At 40.0% G+C, this 20339-nt stretch overlaps 1 protein-coding gene across 8 annotated transcripts in view; it reads left to right on the forward strand.

Annotated features, from left to right (window-relative positions):
* The window catches only part of phactr4b (phosphatase and actin regulator 4b), a 52661-nt gene that overhangs the window by 5030 nt on the left and 27292 nt on the right, over positions 1-20339 (forward strand). For 3 of the 8 annotated variants that reach the window (XM_047361578.1, XM_047361580.1, XM_047361579.1), the window contains exons 2-3: positions 10697-10803; positions 11068-11112. In XM_047361578.1, coding sequence (XP_047217534.1) covers positions 11100-11112 — 13 coding nt within the window. In that variant the 5' untranslated portion in view covers positions 10697-10803; positions 11068-11099. Of the gene's footprint in view, positions 1-1371; positions 1509-1930; positions 1951-10696; positions 10804-11067; positions 11113-18055; positions 18269-20339 lie in introns of those variants that run through there. The other 5 variants (XM_047361577.1, XM_047361584.1, XM_047361581.1 and 2 more) reach the window with 4 other exon arrangements.

Consider the following 20339-nt stretch of genomic DNA (forward strand, 5'->3'; position numbering starts at 1 on the left):
CACTGTGTCTGCAATATTAATATCACTTAGGACTGTCTAAATGTAATAATGGTGGGCTGATGTATTCCAAGTGTCATGAGTTTACACTTCACATGCCAGTGTAATGTTTAGCCTTTTGAATGCAGTCTCACAGTAGTAGTTGCCCATACTTAATTAAGATTCTAGTGCCCAAAATGCTTAAAGTCACAGCAAATTCTGGATGTACAAAATGGAAAAAAGAATAGAAAATAATGTGAATTAATTGCAACTTTCCTATAATATTTATTGTTATTTTGATGTTGATACAATGATCAACATCAAAATAAGAATAAATAGTATAGATAACATTAGAACTGCAACAATCAATGTGTAAGATTATTGTAGCAGTAGAGACAGATCAATCAGACGCTTTTTTGATTAATACTGATTTCAGGTATTATTTTCTTTTCAAATTTTGACCTGATGAAGTCCTTTTTTCTGAAGGACTATACGACAAGAAAAGAAATGTGCTTAGGCTTATTTTAAAAGATACAGTAATTTTAAATCCATCAGAAAATGAAGTAATTTCAAAAGCACTCCTATTTCTACACCTAACCCAGGTGTCAGCAATGTGTGGCTACAGAGTCACTTGTGGGTCTTCAGGCCCTCCACAGTGGCTGTGATTAACTTACCATGAAAATGGTATAGAACTGAGAAGAGTTTTAAATATATAGGTAATAAGGCTAGTTTCATTTTTTTCTGCATGTTTTCATGTAATATCTGCAAAAAATGTCCACAATTAATGGTATATGCAAAAGTGTTAGGCAACAAACTACATGTCTTTTACCTTCATTTATGGAATGTTCTGTTCAAGAAAAACACCTGAAAATAGTAATAAAATTAAGCATAAACAAATTTTTGGAATATAGTTTTTAAACTTGATAAAGTCTATTTTACCATTTTGCGGCCATAAACAAATTTAATTAGCCTGGAGCAATGATGAAAGTGGTTCTTTGTATTGTAAATGTTGCTGATCCCTGACCTAACCCTAGTGTATTTTTTTTTTCTAAACTCAAAATTAATAAACTCAAAAAAGTGCAGCTATGTGCTTGTAGATTAAAAATGATGAGAATAGGGTAAATTCAGGTTTTGATCTGCTTAACAACGATCAGAGCTGATTGAGGGAAAATTGGCAGATCTCAGATCGGTCTGTGCCTGACTGTTCTACTCTGCCACCCTGCAGTGTAGCCTACACACCAGATGGGGGGACACTAAGGAGGAAAAGTTTAGAAAAGGCAAGGAGCGTTTTGGACTCCTTGTAAAAGTGGGCCACTGGTCCCTGTGGTGAGCGGCGCTTTTCTGGGGCAGGCTCGGTGGTGACGCTCGCCCAGCACAGATTGGGAACAGAGGGCTTGTCCGTCCACTTTGGAGCCAGGTGAGAAAACGGAGCTGTTCAATTTATTTAGCAGAAAAGGGTCTGTAGCTCTGACTTGCTGGACTCTTGATGCCCATCGCTGGCCTTTAGGAGTTCTTTAGCTCACCTGTCTAAGGTAACGTTTAACAGTTACTAAATTAGATTTGCATTGCTTGTGAGAGGGTTTCATATTAGAGAGTACAGTACATGGAGGACTTTAAGTGAAAACTTAATGTGTGTTTTCATCTACCTTGGCTGCTTTTTTTTTTTTTTTGCCCAAGCCCTGGAGTTAGGCGCAAACTGTTATTTAAAGAGGGCATATAACCCAGCCAGCTGCTGCCGTTTCCGCTCTCTTCGTAGCTGAATAAAAACTAGTAAGACTCACCAGTAAGGGTGTGTGGACTGTACAGAAGATTACACAGTCAGGATCTCTACGTGGTCTGAAGCGGCTACACTTTCCCATACCTGGTTGTTGCTTCCCCTTCTTGGATTGTGCGTTTGTCTAAGAAAAAAGGAAAAACGACTAAATCCCTGCTTGGATCATCTGCTCAAAGCTGTGGAGGATGTGAATGGTTAATGTAAGTTTTAAAACAAGACCCTTCACTCTGTACTGTTGGGTTTGTAGTCATTTATAGCTAGGGTAGTGACTGATGTTAGGATAAGAGGCTGCCTCATTTATTCTCTCTGTCAGAATAATTAAGCTTTAATTGGGAGCTGGTGTCATTAGCTGGCAATGTCTTATTCGATCTGTTTGTCCTGGACTAATAATGGACCTGTGGTGAAGTTTGAAGTCCTGTGAGAATTAGTCGTTTGTGAGACAAAACAGTTTGGACAGTCCCATGACTTTCATATAGAAGTAATCTGCGTGATGGAGGGTTGACTGACGGTTCACCACTCAAAGGGGAACTAGGCCATTGACATCCCTTTTTCCTTCTGTTTCTGGCTGTGAGTGTGGCAGAAAGTGTAAGTGAAACACTCGTATTTAATTAGGCTATAACTGCCTTTTTTATCTCTTTGTTGTAGCTCACATGCAGCATGCTTGCTCGGGTTTTGTTTATTTAATGTATGAAAGGAGGCCGAATTGTTCAGAAAATTTGCCATATATTTGTAGTTCTACCTCTTACTGTCAGACTCCAAGGATATTTTTTATTCTTGCTGTGAAACATTTACAATGGGTAGGAGTGTAAAAAAATGCAATCTTAGACCACAAATGCATCTGCCTGTTCATCTTCCCTTGTGGTAAAAAGAAAAGGACCTTCCCTTTTCAATTCTAATACCCGCATCATGATGTCAATTGCCTATCTGCATATTGCATTTCAATGGCATACAAACATGCATCCTATATCTGGTTATCCTTGCAGTTTCGCGGGGTATCTGTCATGAGGCAGGGTACACCCTCCAAATGTATGTCACTGCTATGCAATTTACACAACTATGACTCAAATGTTGCAGCAATCATCTGACAATAAAGGTGCTTCATCTCTTACTACACTGTGCAGATGCGGTGCTAAAAATTCACTCACTTCAGCATGCTGAAAGCTTGAAGCAGCTCCAACTGATCCACTGTCACCTGATAATTAGTTGAACACTTAGTGGCACTCATAGACCTTAGTTTCTTCATGTACAAATGTGCAAATAAAATGTCTTTTAGACATGCCACAGACATTGAAAAATAAGAAAATATGTGACACCTGATTAGGATTTTACATATGTTTTATGCATTTAGAGTTATGGCTTCATTTTTGTTTAATAAATAGTGGCATCATGCAGTGCATGCTTGTGTGGCTTTCTGCTATTAAGGTCAGATTTATGCAATTGCTAAATAAGGAAAAGACAGATTATTTATGGGTTAAAACCCTAAATCTTAGAGATGGTGCCTATAATATTTGTCCTGACTGGATCTTAGGGTTTTCCTTCAGTCTGTTGGTAAAGTAACAAGAACAATGTCAGTACATTTTTTTTTTTTTAGAACAGAGGTCTGTTTGATTGTTGGTAACCTTGGCTTCTTCTTTTAAAAGGGAAGTTTACCTTTGATCCCACCAGTAAACTGACTCCGAAGAGGAATAGAATACCAAAATCCAGAATAGGGTTTTAGACCTTTGTATTGTATTCTACAGTCACACATTGATTTGGCAGATGCAGCTATATTCTGTGGTGGGACACTGAGCACTTATTAAAGTAACAGTTTGATCAAATGGTCTTATGTGCTATCAGGCTTCAAGCAGAATCTAAGGGGACTTTTGTCTCATCTCGGCACTGACCATTAAAACTATCCCACAAGGCAACATAGCTGCAATTTGGTTAGTATAAATTAGTATAAATATATACAACCCCAGTTCCATTGATGTTGGGACATTGTGTAAAATGTAAATAAAAACCAAATACAACGATTTGCAAGTCCTGTTCAACCTGAAAGCATTTGAATACACTACAAGGAGAAGATGTTTATTGTTTAAATAGATAAACGTTATCATTCCATTTGTCCGAAGTTACCAAATGCTTATTGAGTGTTGTTACAAGGAAAGGTGGTGTAACACAGTGGTAAACATGCCCCTGTCCCAACTTTTTTGGAACATCTTGCAAAAAGGAAATTCACAATGACTGAATATTTGCAAAAAACAATACAGTTTATTAGTTTGAACATTAAAACATCTTGTCTTTGTAGTGTATTCAGTTCCATATAGGTTAAACAAGATTTACAAATCGTATTCTGTTTACGTTCTACACAACGTCCCAACTCAATTGGAATTGGGCTTGTACATACAACACACCACACATTCATTGGTACCCTTTGTAAAGATGTGGAGAAATTCATATTTGAAGTGTAGTAGCCTCCCAATGCAAAATTTCAAAACAAATTATTTTCTACATTTAATTTGAGTAAAATCATTATGAAATTATATATTTTTTTATCTCTAATACAACAATTATCACCCATTTTACCATTTTGTAACCTCTTAACATTTTCTATAAAATACATGTAACCAAAGCGTTTTAATTTTGACATTTTTTTTAAATAGATTTTTTTATATATATTGAATTAGCAATCCATGACTATTTGTTTTCCTGTAGTATGAATATGATGTGACACCTAGGTCAATTTAACTCTTCAGAATAGGAAAGACCTGTGAATATATAAGCCAAATTAAGCAGATGTGTGTTGAACTTCACGTTTAAATGTAGGGGTACAAAAGCTGCTCATCTAGACTTGGCTCGTTTCTCGTAGCCACATGTCAAAATAAGAAAGACCAGGGAACATGCCATTTAGGTAAGGCATTTGGGTTGATCTTCATAAGTCAAGAAATAGCTACAAAAGTTTAACGACGACTGGAAGTGTGACAAACGGGACCCATGTTAATCTTGTCACCACACACAGTGAGCAGGATGGTAAAGGAGGCAAAACAATCACCAATTCAATATAAGATGCTTCTGCAGTGAAAGATGAACGTGTTTAAAAGGTGTTTTACACATCTTTACCAGAGGTGCCAATAATGGTGGAGGGCACAGTATTTTTTACTCCACTTTGTACTTCCTATCATGTCTACTGCAGGAACTAATGATCGTTATGTTTTGTTTAAAAGTACAGCGGTGAATCTAGTAATGATTTGACTGCCAGAGCTGAAGCAGGAGCTCCAAATGTTTCAGAGAAAAATTAGGCTACACAAGCTTTGAATAATTTTGAGCCTGTACTAGAGAAACACACAAAGGTTCCAGTTTCTAGTTATTTACGTTATACAGTAGAACAAACATTTGCTGTTCCACTGTTAGATCCAGTGTTCATAAGGAGGTACAGTAATGTGATTTTGACTCATTTTTTAAAGTCACCTGAACCTGTTATTGCTTACTGTATAAAATTACAGCTCTTGTCCTTTTCTTTCTATAACACAAACTGACATAAACCCACATTTTTAGTACTTATCAACTGATAAAGTTATAGTTTCAATTTAAGCAATAGCTTCTGAGCTGCTGTCAGTGACAGATTTGCTGAATATTTCATCTATTAATTTATTATAAAGAAATTGTGAAAAATTAAAAAATAAAGCAAATGTCAGAATTTTCATACCAGTTTCACCCAATGTTCAAACAGTTTTCTCAAACCACCAGTGTCTGGATTTTGTGCACATAGGCTACTGGTTATGGCAGTCCACCTAACCAGCTAAAACTATTCATTATGCACTAATTATTTCAAAACTAAATAGTAAATATAAGCGATCACAACAGCAAAGATGAGTTGCAATTTTCTGTAAAATAGGATAATCTGGATGAGCCATTATATTTAGAAGAATATATTCTGATTAAGGAGAACATGGAAACAGAGCAGATAGAGAATGAGACAATGGAAACTCTGGAGAGAACCTAGTCCATCTGCTGGTGCTGAGGAGTAATGGTGCATTTCAACTGAGCAGGCGGACTGATGCAACCAGCATTGAAGATGCACCATTTAGAGATATGTGGCTGATGTTGTTCAGTATTTCTAATAGGAGCAGAGGTTACATCCAATCCTTTGATCATCTTATATTAGCAATTGGCTCACTTAGATTTACTCACTGTAAAATCAGTCTTTAGGTGTATCCCCTGGAGAATGTGGACCCATACCTTAACTCCAAAAAGGCTGGGAACATTTCTAAATCTAACATGTTCCAGGACAGAGATCGAAAGCTCAGATAGATAAAACAGAACATCTCTGCTGTAAAAATTAGTTATCATAGTCTAATTTCTTACCTCACAAAATCCTACTATTTTAACAGAGCAGTACAGTGGAGACCCACTGTATACCAACAAGCATACAGTATTTGTAACAAGTATACAGTAGTGCAGTACATGAACACTTTATTTGCATTGCAGTAGGTTTAAAACCAGAAACACAGTTAATCTTTTGTGGGATGTAGTGAAGTTGTGAATTGTTTCACTTAATTTTAAGGAAAGAAAAATAATTAGTGCTGTCCTTACATATAAGATAAATGCTTTGCATGTCTCACAGATTTCTGAAATAAGACATCTGTTATTATTTTGTACCTGCTTTTTCAATTCACAAACCATAATGTTAAGCTGGTCAACATTTTATATTGTAGATAAGTGACTCACTTCATGTAAGAGTTGGTCTGAAGTTATAAAGTACCCAATTGACCAGGTGTTTAATGACATTATTGTAGTCTAATGTTCTCACTTGTGAATAGTGGAATAAAAGGTTAAAAAAGTTAATCGAAGTGTGAGCCAAAAAACTCGTTGTTCCTGCAAACTGAGCTACTGAAGGTCTTTCACACATTATAAAATTTGAAATTTTGACATGTTGTTCCATTAATCTGTTGTTCCCATGTCTTTTACACACTTCCATACATTTTAGGTCTGCCCTTATGTTATTCAAGAAAGAAAATATAGTTAAATAATGTGACTGTTTTAAAATACTCGTACTCGTCATCTTCCGTTTATCCGGGTCGCGGAGGCAGCAGACTCAGCAGAGACACCCAGACGTCCCTCTCCCAACCTGAAGAGGACAAGCCACCCTTTTCCGGTCGAGTACCATGGCCTCTGAGTTGGAAGAGCCGATCTTCATCCCAGCCGCTTCACATTCGGCTGCGAACCGCCACAGCGCATGCTGTAGGTCTTGGCTAGAGGGGGCCAGCAGGACCACGTCATCTGCAAAAAGAAAAGACAAAATTCACTGGTCCCCAAACCAGACCCCCTCCGGCCCTTGGTTGCGTCTAGAAATCCTGTCCATAAAAGTTATGAACAGGACCGGTGACAAAGGGCATCCCTGCCGGAGTCCAACATGCACCGGGAACAGGTCCGACTTAGTGCCGCCAATGCGGACCAAACTCCTGCTCCGCTTGAACAGGGACAGGATGGCCCCTAATAAAGGGGCCACAGGGCATCACGAGGGACACAGTCGAATGCTTTCTCAAGGTCCACAAAACACATGTAAACTGGTTGGGCAAACTCCCATGAACCCTTGAGTACCCTGTAGAAGGTATAGAGCTGGTACAGTGTTCCACGGCCGGGACGAAAACCACACTGCTCCTCCTGAAGCCGAGGTTCGACTATCGGCCGGACTCTCCTCTCCAATACGCTGCGTAGGCCTTACCAGGGAGGCTGAGGAGTGTGATCCCCCTGTAGTTGGAACACACCCTCTGGTCACCCTTCTGATGAAGGGGAACCACCACCCCAGTCTGCCAATCCAAAGGCACTGTCCCCATCCGCCACGCAATGTTGAAGAGGCGTGTCAACCATGACAGCCCCACAACATCCAGAGATTTGAGGTACTCAGGGCAGATCTCATCCACCCCCGAAGCCCTGCCACCACGGAGCTTTTTAACCACCTCGGTGACTTCAGCCTGGGTGATGAAAGAGTCCAACCCCGTGTCCCCATCCTCTGTTTCCACCAGGGAATGGCAGGATTGAGAAGATCCTGCCATTACGGAGATCCTGCCATCATGGAGATGTTTTAAAATATTTTACTCATTTTGAAATCTTGTTAAAAAAATAATAACAGGTGCAAGGAAACAACTGGCATTTTTAATATTTGGATTAAGCTTTTAAAGCATAAATGGTGAATTGTCTCACATCTAAATACAGAGAATATTAACAAGATTCACAAGTTTCCTAATCACAAGACTCGGTGAAAAAACATATCGGACTGTAAGAATTTAAGGTGGGTAACCATTAGCGTCGCTTTTATAGTATTAGTTTGGTGTTGGAATGAGCATTTACTATTCTACCAGTCTAGTTGTAGAATCAAATAAAACAGATGGAGTCAGGCTTATCATGCTTTGCGTGGCCTATTCAAAGTAATTTTTTAGCAATGCATATGAGTATTGTTTTATCTAGTGAAAGTCTGGTTATCTTTGGCACCAGGTAGTTTAATTCTGCTGAAAAATGACATATATATATATATATATATATATATATATATATATATATATATATCAAAAGGTTTTGGGTTCGATTCCAGCTTCCTCCTGCCATATGTCGATGTGCCCTTGGGCAAGGCACTTAACCTCAAGTTGCTTACCGATCTGCGTATCAGTGTATGAATGAGCGAGCGTTAGTGAATGCGATTGGGTGAATGTGGCTCTAGTGTAAAGCGCTTTGAGTGGTTTGTACAAATGGAAAGGCGCTATATAGGTTCAGTCCATATAAATGTGTATATATATATATGAGTGTGAAGGTTCAATTAGCAGGGTAAGAGCACTATTTTGCTCAAAATATTGAAATGCACACAACATTATGGGTGACATACCAGAGTTCAAAAAAGGACAAATAGTTGGTGCACGTCTTGCTGGTGCATCTGTGACCAAGACAGCAAGTCTTTGTGACGTATCAAGAGCCACAGTATCCAGGGTAATGTCAGCATACCACCAAGAAGGACGAACCACATCCAACAGGATTAACTGTGGACGCAAGAGGAAGCTGTCTGAAAGGGATGTTCGGGTGCTAACCCGGATTGTTTCCAAAAAACATAAAACCACAGCTGCCCAAATCACGTCAGAATTAAATGTGCACCTCAACTCTCCTGTTTCCACCAGAACTGTCCGTCAGGAGCTCCACAGGGTCAATATACATGGCCGGGCTGCTATAGCCAAACCTTTGGTCACTCAAGCCAATGCCAAACGTCGGTTTCAAGGAGCGCAAATCTTGGGCTGTGGACAATGTGAAACATGTATTGTTCTCTCTCTCTCTCTATATATATATATATACACAGGGGTTGGACAATGAAACTGAAACACCTGGTTTTAGACCACAATAATTTATTAGTATGGTGTAGGGCCTCCTTTTGCGGCCAATACAGCGTCAATTCGTCTTGGGATTGGCATATACAAGTCCTGCACAGTGGTCAGAGGGATTTTAAGCCATTCTTCTTGCAGGATAGTGGCCAGGTCACTACATGATACTGGTGGAGGAAAATGTTTCCTGACTCGCTCCTCCAAAACACCCCAAAGTGGCTCAATAATATTTAGATCTGGTGACTGTGCAGGCCATGGGAGATGTTCAACTTCACTTTCATGTTCATCAAACCAATCTTTCACCAGTCTTGCTGCGTGTATTGGTGCATTGTCATCTTGATACACGACACCGCCTTCAGGATACAATGTTTGAACCATTGGATGCACATGGTCATCAAGAATGGTTCGGTAGTCCTTGGCAGTGACGCGCGCCCATCTAGCACAAGTATTGGGCCAAGGGAATGCCATGATATGGCAGCCCAAACCATCACTGATCCACCCCCATGCTTCACTCTGGGCATGCAACAGTCTGGGTGGTACGCTTCTTTGGGGCTTCTCCACACCGTAACTCTCCCGGATGTGGGGAAAACAGTAAAGGTGGACTCATCAGAGAACAATACATGTTTCATATTGTCCACAGCCCAAGATTTGCGCTTCTTGCACCATTGAAACCAACGTTTGGCATTGGCATGAGTGACCAAAGGTTTGGCTATAGCAGCCCTGCCATGTATATTGACCCTGTGGAGCTCCCGACGGACAGTTCTGGTGGAAACAGGAGAGTTGAGGTGCACATTTAATTCTGCCGTGATTTGGGCAGCCGTGGTTTTATGTTTTTTGGATACAATCCGGGTTAGCACCTGAACATCCCTTTCAGACAGCTTCCTCTTGCGTCCACAGTTAATCCTGTTGGATGTGGTTCGTCCTTCTTGGTGGTATGCTGACATTACCTTGGATACCGTGGCTCTTGATACATCACAAAGACTTGCTGTCTTGGTCACAGATGCGCCAGCAAGACGTGCACCAACAATTTGTCCTCTTTTGAACTCTGGTATGTCACCCATAATGTTGTGTGCATTTCAATAATTTGAGCAAAACTGTGCTCTTACCTTGCTAATTGAACCTTCACACTCTGCTCTTACTGGTGCAATGTGCAATCAATGAAGACTGGCTACCAGGCTGGTCCAATTTAGCCATGAAACCTCCCACACTAAAATGACAGGTGTTTCAGTTTCATCATCCAACCCCTGCGTGTATATACACATATACATACATATATATATATATATATATATATATATACACATATATATATATATATATATATATATAAAATTATGCTGGTTTTCATACCTAATGTGTTGTAGATTTGTTCTTTGTTTACTTAATTTATGTTTTTTGGGGGGGTTATTTAATTTTTTTCAAAATATTGCAAGTTGTGTGTTTCTATTTATTTATATTTTTATATATTAATTTTTTTCTTTAGGTTTTGTCTCTGCAGGGTCAAGGTCAAGTTTCTTTGAATTAAAAACACCATCCTGAGATCCTAAGCCTTACTTGGCTATATTTTGTTTTCATTACTAACTTTGGTCTTTTTCTCTTGCAGATGAGTTAGGATGGGTGGAGCTGCCATCATTATCATGTGGAAAAAATGTGACGACGCTGCTTCTTGGGACCTTAAACACCACAACACCACCCATGACATTCTACAGTGTATGTCTTCATTTGTTTTCAGTAACAAAAAGCCTTAAATGATTATATTAAAATGACTTAAAGTTAAATTTAAGGTCATTATTGTATATTTATTTTCATGTATATAATGTATGAGGGTAAAATGGGAACTTTTTTCAGACAATGTTGTTGAATATGCAGATACCTTGATATAAGATAATAAGTAGGGTTGCTGGGAATGTAATTGGATGGAAGCCCCAGCTCACATCTCAAGCTGTTGTTGATTTTCAAACATTTCTTTTTCAGGAACCAGTGATTGGCGTGGCTCATTCTCTGTAATGGAAAATCGTGGTGAGTACCAACTTGCTGCTTATGGTTGGTTAAGTGCAGTGGTGATGCTACAGAGAAAGAAGGTTGTGGATTTACTGTGTTTATTGGGTTTGTCGAGATTCTCTACTTTTTAAGAGACACTCGGAGTGAGAAGCACACATCCTCGTGACATTGGTGCCTGATTGAGGGTTGGTTTCCCCTCCCAGACGTGAAGCCTCCGGAATTTTCCTAGTTGAGATAAATCTGTGTTTTCTTTTTAGGTACTGGTTCTACTTCAAAAAATATTTCTTTTTTGAAATAAAATGAAGTGATTTCCGATGTTGCGCTGATTCTTCATTTTGTGACAGCTTTGCAGGGAAAGGAAATATTTAACTTGACTATTTGCAATGATTGTTTTTGATTCTCAGCTGTGTTCCTTTTTATTAAAATAACTTGGCCAAACAGGTTCAACATTGCTACGTGTGCCTGTGCTCTGTAGTGCGTGGTTATTTTCAGTCAGGACTTCCTGTGATTACTTCACAATAAAAGTGAGCCAGAGATTGTGTTAAAAACTAAAAATCGTTTTAGTTTAATAGTTGTGGAAATAAATGTTAGGGGTCATGCTATGATGCCTGAATGTTTTATAGGGGCTGTCTGCTTACCTTTTGTATCTTTAAAGTTATACATTTAAATGTTTAGATTAAATGTTAACACTGATTATTTCTTCATCATAGTACCTGTTAGTGGATGGGACATATTTTACAGCAAGTAAATATTTTATCTTAAAAAGTTGATATGTGAGGAGACGGAAAAATTTGGAACTGGTAAAGACTTGGTCGAGTTTGACAAGAACCAAGTTGCAAAGGCTAGATAACCGGGTTGGCTCTTGTGGTGTGTCTCCAGTCTGCTGTGGACAGTATCTATCCAAAATGGTCTAAGGAAGAAGCAGCAATGAAGTGCCAACAGGATCAAGGATGCTCGTGAGAAGTGAAGGCTGGCCTTGTGGTCCAATCCTACAGACGAGCTATAGTAGCTCCAAATGCTAAAGAAGTTAATGCTTGTTCTGAGAGAAAGGGGTGAGAATACACATTGCCTCGCAGTCTGTTGCACAAGGGCTTGCAGAGCAGTCAGGGTACCAATGTTTCTTAGTAGTTGAAGTGAGTATGAGGAGAAACAGATAAGGACTCATTTTGTGAAATTTAGAAAAAACAAAGGTTGTTCTTAAAGTCAGAGAAGCTATGTTTACAATGGATCAAATAAATATGCTTCTTTTCTCATCTACGTAAACCTTATTAAATGTTACTCTTTCGTCAAGGTGTTCCACTCCTAAGACTCCATGGTCTTCATTTCTTACATTTCAAAAAAGGAAAATGGTACAAAGTTGATTTTCTTAAACCTTAGTCATCTTAGTAAAATCCTAAAAACATATTTGATTAAAATCGATTCTTTAAATATGTTCTTTTGTTCATGAACCTTTTCTGTTTTACTGACATCTTTCCAGCCCTTCATTCCACTTATTAGGAAACTATATTCATTTGAGCTGCCAACAATAATAAATAAAACATTTTATAAACCTAGTCTGTTGTTCTCCACTCAGCATGTGAGCCATTACTGCAGTCTTTACTATTAAGCACTTTCTGAGAGAAAAGGATGTTAACTTGTGGTGTTTAAAATATAACAAAACCGCTAACTTCAGCCTGGTTTACGTTGATCTGCTTCCACCTGTTCCCCTGCGCGCACACACCAGGTTCCTGCTCTACGGTTTGCTCCGCAGCTGCTCTGAAGTGAGTCGTCTCCTCTATTGTAGCACTATTCGAGACTTTTCGACCCCTGATCTGAATAGGCTTCTCCACAATGGACAAATTGCCAGTCCCCCTCTACCTGTGCACCTAGTTGCGCAGTCGTTGCGCTCTGTGTGCGCAAATAACAATTTTTTTCTTCTTTTTCTTTTGACTCATTGTCGAATGGTCCACGAATGGTTTAAAGACAATCACAATACGTTTGAGGTGTTAACTTGGCATCCAAATTCCCCAGATCTGAGTACAATTCACCAGATGTGGTGGAGCAAAAAGTTGATCCATGAACCTTGCAGCTTAAAGTAGCTAATGCATCTGCAGCGAACATCTTGATGCCAGATGCAACAGCACACCTTCTCTTCACTAATATCCTTTGATTTGAACTCACAATTAGAGATGCTTTCACTTTATGTAGGACTTCTTTAAGCTGTATTTGGTCCTGAAGCAAGGTTCAAGGTTTGATTTTTGACTAATTTTATTTTAGGGTTACGTTTTTAAGAACAGGCCAATGATGACATAATGATGCAGTTCAATGCTTTTCTGGCCTGTCACTAACTCTGATGATGATGGGCAGGGTCTGGTAAATGTGTGTCCATATGTCTGTAACTTCCTCGGTTCCGCTGCCTTTCTGAAATTGCCTGGCCCAGTCTGTTATTCAGGTCAGGCCAACAACAGGTTCTGGGCGCATGCGGATTGGCTTAGATCTCTCTGGATGCTGGCCCGGTGTGGAGGGTGTATGTGGGGCACAGGGAGAGAAGAGGGGCACTGCCGGACATATTATCTCTCCCTGTTTAGAGGCATCTTGAGAAGCAGCCCGAGTGCTCTGAAACCTTGGATCTGTTCAGGCTGAACGACACAGCTCAGTGAACTGGACCCCTCTGAGGGGACTAGAGTAGGAAAAGTTTTTCTGAAGTCACAAAAACCTCAAAAGGAATCAGAGTACCGATCAGAGAGTCCAGCTTCTGCTCCTCCTTTTTTCTGGTTCAGAGAAGGTTTTTTTTCTTACTTTTTTGCATTTGCCCCAAACCCGAATGCTTTCCTCGGCAAATGTGCTTCAGAGTCATGTTAATTCCCTTAGGCCTGTTAGAAATGTGATGAAAAAAATTTGAGATTTGTATAAAATAGTGTTTGAAGGCACGATGAGTGCTGAGCAGCATGATAAACTCCCCTCTACCAATTCCTAACAAAAACAATAACCACATAACGTATTTTCCGCACTATAAGGCGCACTTAAAAACCATTAATTTTCTCAAAAAATGACAGTGCGCCTTGTAATCCGGAGCGCCTTATATATGGATCAATTGGTTAATTGGTTGATCCATACTGGTTGTACACGGCGCTCTGTCAAAATGTTTCAGTACGACTGGTAAACTACAAAGCCGCACCGCTTGCAGCATTACGGCTACCGTAGTCAGGGGTGTCGCCGAAGTAATAGCGGTAAACACCTGTACTGTGCTTACTCCTAGTCCAACACCACTTGTGTGTGTATAACGTTTGAATGTACTGTTGCAGGAATTGCCTGAACTATATGTGATTAGAAGCTCAGTGTGTGGGGTGTATGTTTTGTGTGTGTGTATGGAAGGTGTTGACATTACTCCTCCGGACAGAGGTGGCGCTGTGTGCTGCCGTAGCTGAGAATTAAGAGTGAAGGAGTGACGTCGGTATTATTGTGTGTGTGGGGTGGGTAGAGACGGCGACCGGAGCAGCGGTGTATGAATCTGTAAGCCCTGTGTTTTTACGTGCTGCAAAGTTATTAAAAAGAACCCTGAATCTCGTCAACAACTCAGTGTTTTGATGCTGTTTCTTCATGCTCAACTCAGCAACGTATGAGTGAGGGAGTTAACCCCCGAGGAAACTAGTAACTTCGGCCCTGGAGAAAGCGTCTCCCCTGTGTCATCAGACTACGGTCAGGGGACAGAAACAGGAAAGGTTAACAGTACTAACGTTTGATTTAGTGCATCAAACTGTTTCTTTTACGTGTTTACTGAATCAGGGAAAAGTTCCCTTTCACGTTTTAACTAACATTTGATTTCAACTTCAACTTCATAGACTCCAATGCATTCCTAACGTGCGGTTGGCTCTATTCAATAGAATTCTATGTAGAGGAGACCTTACCATGAGAGTGAATGGAGTTATCAGAACGCTGGTTTGTAGTGTATTAATAAAGTTTGACTGACTGACTTATCTGACTGTTTTGTTGACATTCTCTTTAGCACAGCTCCATCTAGTGGATGCATAACGCAACCCCAGTCAAACGTTTGACTGCAGTAGCTTCTATTCTATGCGCCTTATAATCCGGTGCGCCCTATATATGAAAAAAGTTCTAAAATAGGCCATTCATTGAAGGTGCGCCTTATAATCCGGTGCGCCTTATAGTGCGGAAAATATGGTACATAAGTATTCATACCCCTGACCTTTATTCACAATCTGTCACATCTAAACTACACAATTCAGTGTGTTTTATCAAGATTTAATATCATAGACAAAGAAGCACATAATTGTGAGTCGGGAATACAAATATACATGGTTTTCATTGTTTTTAACAAACAGAAATCTGAAAGTTTGATGTGCAATTGTATTGAGCCTTCCTGAGTCATTATTTTGTATAACCAACATTGCAATTACAGCTGCAAGCCTTTAGGGGTTTGGTTCTATCAGGTTTGTACATTTAGAAACTGATTTGTTTTTCCTAGTTCGTTGCAAAGTAATTTAAGGTCAGTTAGATTGGGTGCAGTAACAGTTTCAAATATTTACCTCAGATTCTCGGTTGGATTTGGGTCTGGACCTTTTGCCAGGCCTTTCCAACAAATGCAAATTATTTGACCTAAATCATTCTACTGTCACCCCAGCTGTGTGTTAGGGCTGTTATCCTGATAAAAAGTAATTCAATTCAATTCAGTTTTATTTATATAGTGCCAATTCACATGTTGTCTCAAGGCACTTCACAACAGTCAGGTACATACATTCCAATTAATCCTAATCATTGAACAGTGCAGTCAGATTCAGTTATTTATTCAAATTGGATAAAAAGTTTTTCTGTCTAAGGAAACCCAGCAGATTGCATCCAGTCCGTGACTTGCAGCATTCACTCCTCCTGGATGAGCATGTAGAGACAGTGGACAGTCACTGGCATTGACTTTGCAGCAATCCCTCATACTGAGCATGCATGTAGCGACAGTGGAGAGGAAAAACTCGCTTTTAACAGGAAGAAACCTCCAGCAGAACCAGGCTCAGTGTGAGCGGCCATCTGCCACGACCGACTGGGGGTTTGAGAGAACAGAGCAGAGACACAAAGAGAACACAGAAGCACTGATCCAGGAGTCCTTTCTATGTGAAGGAAAAGTAAATGTTAATGGATGTAGCTCCTTTTGTCGTTTCACTTAGAAAGAAAGAACAGATAAACTCTGAGCCAGTTTTCAAGGTTAGAGTCTGAAAGAGAACACATACAGTTAGTTACAGTTAAGCTCAGTCAGTAGCCATGTCTAGGAGAGAGAAAGGATTAAACACTAAAAGACAGGGCCATGTGGATCATCGGTAGAAGGTGAGCATTAAGTTGTTGCCAGCAGAAGCTCGGACAATTCACTGGTAGACACAGAGTCAGGCCAGGTGTAGCTTCTAGGAAGAGAAAAGATAGAGAACAAAGTTAAAAGCTGAAATAACAGCAAATAATGCAAAATTGGAGAGTAGTGTGGGAATGTAGCAAAGAGGGTGAAAGTGGTCATTATGTCCTCCAGCAGCCTAAGCCTATAGCAGCAAAACTACACAAATAGTTTCAATTCAGATTATTTAGTTAAACGGCGCTTATTTACAACAATGTCGTCTGAAGGCACCCCACAAAGGGTCCCACTGATGGTCATTGTTATACTAAAAACCACAAGGATTGGGATACTTCCCTCTGTCAGACTGATTATAACCATTGGAAAAGAGAAGGGGTCATACAGGTACCCTTCAACTTGGTTTTCTTCCAGTATTGACCTGTCGTTAGCTACATCCATCTGACTAGGCCCACTGCCTCTTCAGAAGAAAAGCAACCCCCACTACGTGAAGCCATATTTCAGCAGTGAAAGTGTCTTTAAAGTGATCTGTAGTGTTAGTTTTCCTCCTCACATGAAATTTTGCACATAGGCCAAAAACTTCCATTGTGGTCTTATCTGACCAGAGCACCTTCTTTCACGTGTCTACTGTGTCCCTATTTGGCTTGTTTCAATTTGCAAACAGGATTTCTTATGGCTTTCTCTCAACAATGGCTTGCTTCATGTCACTGTTCCATAAAGGCCCAATTTGTGGAGTACACATCTTAAAGTTGGCCTGTGCATCGATTGTTCCAACTGAGCTGTGAATCTCTGCAGCTTCTCCAGAATTATCATTGGGTTCTCGGCTGCTTCTATGTGTATTCCTCTCCTTTCCCTGTTTCTTTGTAATTTATTGGTTGTACCATTTCTCCAGTTTTTTAGATGAGGGATTGAACAGTGCTATGTGAGAGGTTAAAACCTCCTGATATTGCTTTATAACCTAATCCAGCAGGAAACTTCTCCAAAAAACCTCTGAGGCCTTCACAGAACAGCTGCAGTTATACTGAGTTTGAATTACATACCATCAGTTTTATTTCGTCTTATTTAGGTGTGTCAGAGTGAAGGTGGCTGAATACCTATGCCTGGCACACTTTACAAATTTTTATTTGTAAAATAAAAAAAACTTTTTACCTTTTAAAAAAATAGATTTTTTTTGTGTTGGTCTATCATAAAATCCCTCTAAAATACAGTAATGTTTGTGGTGTCTTTGTGACAGTACAAAAGTTCAAGAAATATGAATACTTTGGAAATGAAATGTATTTACAGATATATTGTATGTAAATGAAAATCTGGTTGTTGTCTTTTGCTATTTCTTCAATTAAAAATTAACTTTTAAATACTTCCTGCTGTGTCTCAACTATTACATTCAAATAGACTGTGTTCTAAGCTTTGTGGTTACCTTGTACATCCAAAACTTAATGCACCGCATACTGCACTATGCACGCCAAATTAAAAACATAGCCTGTCTTTCTCCCAGGAATGGTAGGCATCCTTCAGTGACTGCTGATTTGTGCTGTGAGCCAAGCAGGGAGGGTCCTTGAGTGTGGGGGAGAGGGAGTCCAGCTCCTAGAGGGAGAGAAAGTCTTAAGGAGCTTGGTAGAAGGAGGGGCAGAGGGAAGGACTCGTGTGGAAGGCATAGAGTAAAAGTAGATGAAAGAGACGGTGGTGTTTTTGAAGAAGTAGGAAGGCAGGTGCAGCTGCTGATCTGTCTAGAGTCGTGCCCACGGTGCTGGGCGCAGAACAGGTAGAGGCCCCTCGGGGGCTGGATCATGGGACAAAGCCTTCGTGTGGAGATTCCAGCTCAGGACCCGCAACAGCACAAGTCCTGCGGTGAGTTTCTGACCTCACTCGGGCTCTCTTTGTCAATGTACGGGTTTTACCCCCCCCCACACCCACCCACCCACCCCCTTCCTCACACACGCTCAGTTTAGATTTGTTCCCTTATTTGATGGTGCTTTCAAAGACTTATAACATCTGGGAAAGAAGGGGGCTGGACATTGTGTAATCAACTTTGCATGGCCTGCTCTCTCTCTCTCTCTCTCTCTCTCTCTCTGTTCCCCTCCTTCACTTTCACCACCACTAGGAATGTTAAATCATGGGATCATGTGCATGAATCTCAGCTGTGTTTTTATACACTCATACACGTGCTGCCCATTTATCTTCCTGCTCCAGAGCCCAGAACCTTTTATTGCTCTGTGAATTTAAAACATGATTGTTTTACATAATTTTGTATTCAAGGCACCTTTGACCTCATACTGTCCTATCAAGAATGCCATTTGTTTTTCCATGTCTTTTTACTCTGGCGTTCCATAAAGCATTAAAGCCTGTTGATCCAAAGCAGTCTTCTGGACCGATTTAAATCCCTGTTTTCTAAAACCTGCAAATGACTTTACTGCTAGTCTACTACTTAACCCTGGTCTCAAAACTGTCAATCTTAACACTCGGAAAGTTGTGTTTGTTCTATGCTTTTTCTGCAGATTTGAAGAATTATCTCAGTGTATTTAAAGTTTCTACTATTCCAAAGATTCCAGAATAAGCTGAAGCAATACCTGGTTGACATAAGCTTTTTCAGTGGTCCTACACAGTGGTGCAGTCTGTACAACTATAGCGTTCTGTATATTCTGTACAACTATAGCAGCAGCTATGACCGTAACAAATTAAGGACAGGAAGTAGCATCGTTATGTTGTATGAACATAGGATATGGGTTTGAGTGATGGGGCTTTGGGTTTCTTTAGATGTTAGTTTTAAAATAAGTATGAGTCCAATTAAAGATGTCCAAAGGAGTTCCACAAGGATCAGTTTCAGGGTCACGTTTTATTTTCTATTGATTTAGTAACAAAGATGGGAGGAATATGTCTACAGCTAACATTTATGTAATTAACGCTATACTCAAGTGGCTTTGGGTGGTATTCAGAATTCCTTCCAGCCACTGCAGGGATAACTATATGGGTGAAAGCTGGTTTTTAATGCGAGTCAATCCAGAGTGCTGTTTTCCAGAAACCACTCCCAGATATCAGCTAATAGTGGTAATTTTTTCCAAGAGGAGATCTTATCATAAATGTCAGTCAGTCAGTCATTTTCTACCGCTTATTCCATAGTGGGTCACGGGGGAGCTGGTGCCTATCTCCAGCAGTCTATGGGCGAGAGGCAGGGTACACCCTGGACAGGTCACCAGTCCATCGCAGGGCAACACACAAACAACCATGCACACACTCATTCATACACCTAAGGGCAATTTAGAGTTACCAATTAACCTAACAGGCATGTCTTTGGACTGTGGGAGGAAGCCAGAGTACCCGGTGAGAACCCACGCATGCACAGGGAGAACATGCAAACTCCATGCAGAAAGACCCCCGGCCAGGAATTGAACCCAGGATCTTCTTGCTGCAAGGCAACAGTACTACCAACTGCGCCACCGTGCAGCCATAAATGTAAAATCCTAAAAATATTTGCATATTTGACTGGATAATAGCATTTCTTTCAGAGTGCACCATAAGCATTTAGTAAAAAAGCTGTTGAATATACTAGGCTTTAATTTGATGCGGTACAAAGTTATTGTTTTGCCAGTCATAGTAAGCCTCAAGTCTTACATTTGGGTGAAAACCTGAAACAAAATGACTTTCTAGCTGTGATGATTAAACTAGCAAACAAGAAAATCTACTTAACAGTTAAGCAAACAATAACCAAACATCAGTCACTATATTAGCTTCAACGTTTCAGTCTATGTGTAAGTCTTAAGTATTGAAGGAAGTTGCACATTACTTCTCTCTGATATTTTTTAACAATAGGAAGATTTTGTGTCATGGGTATTGTGTGCAATACCGTGTTTTAACACCTGGGGTTCGGTGAAATGCTGCATGATATTACTATATGTATGCTGCCCCCTCTGCAGATTCTGTG

Source organism: Girardinichthys multiradiatus, chromosome 3 (assembly GCF_021462225.1).
Source record: "Girardinichthys multiradiatus isolate DD_20200921_A chromosome 3, DD_fGirMul_XY1, whole genome shotgun sequence".
Taxonomy (NCBI): domain Eukaryota; kingdom Metazoa; phylum Chordata; class Actinopteri; order Cyprinodontiformes; family Goodeidae; genus Girardinichthys; species Girardinichthys multiradiatus.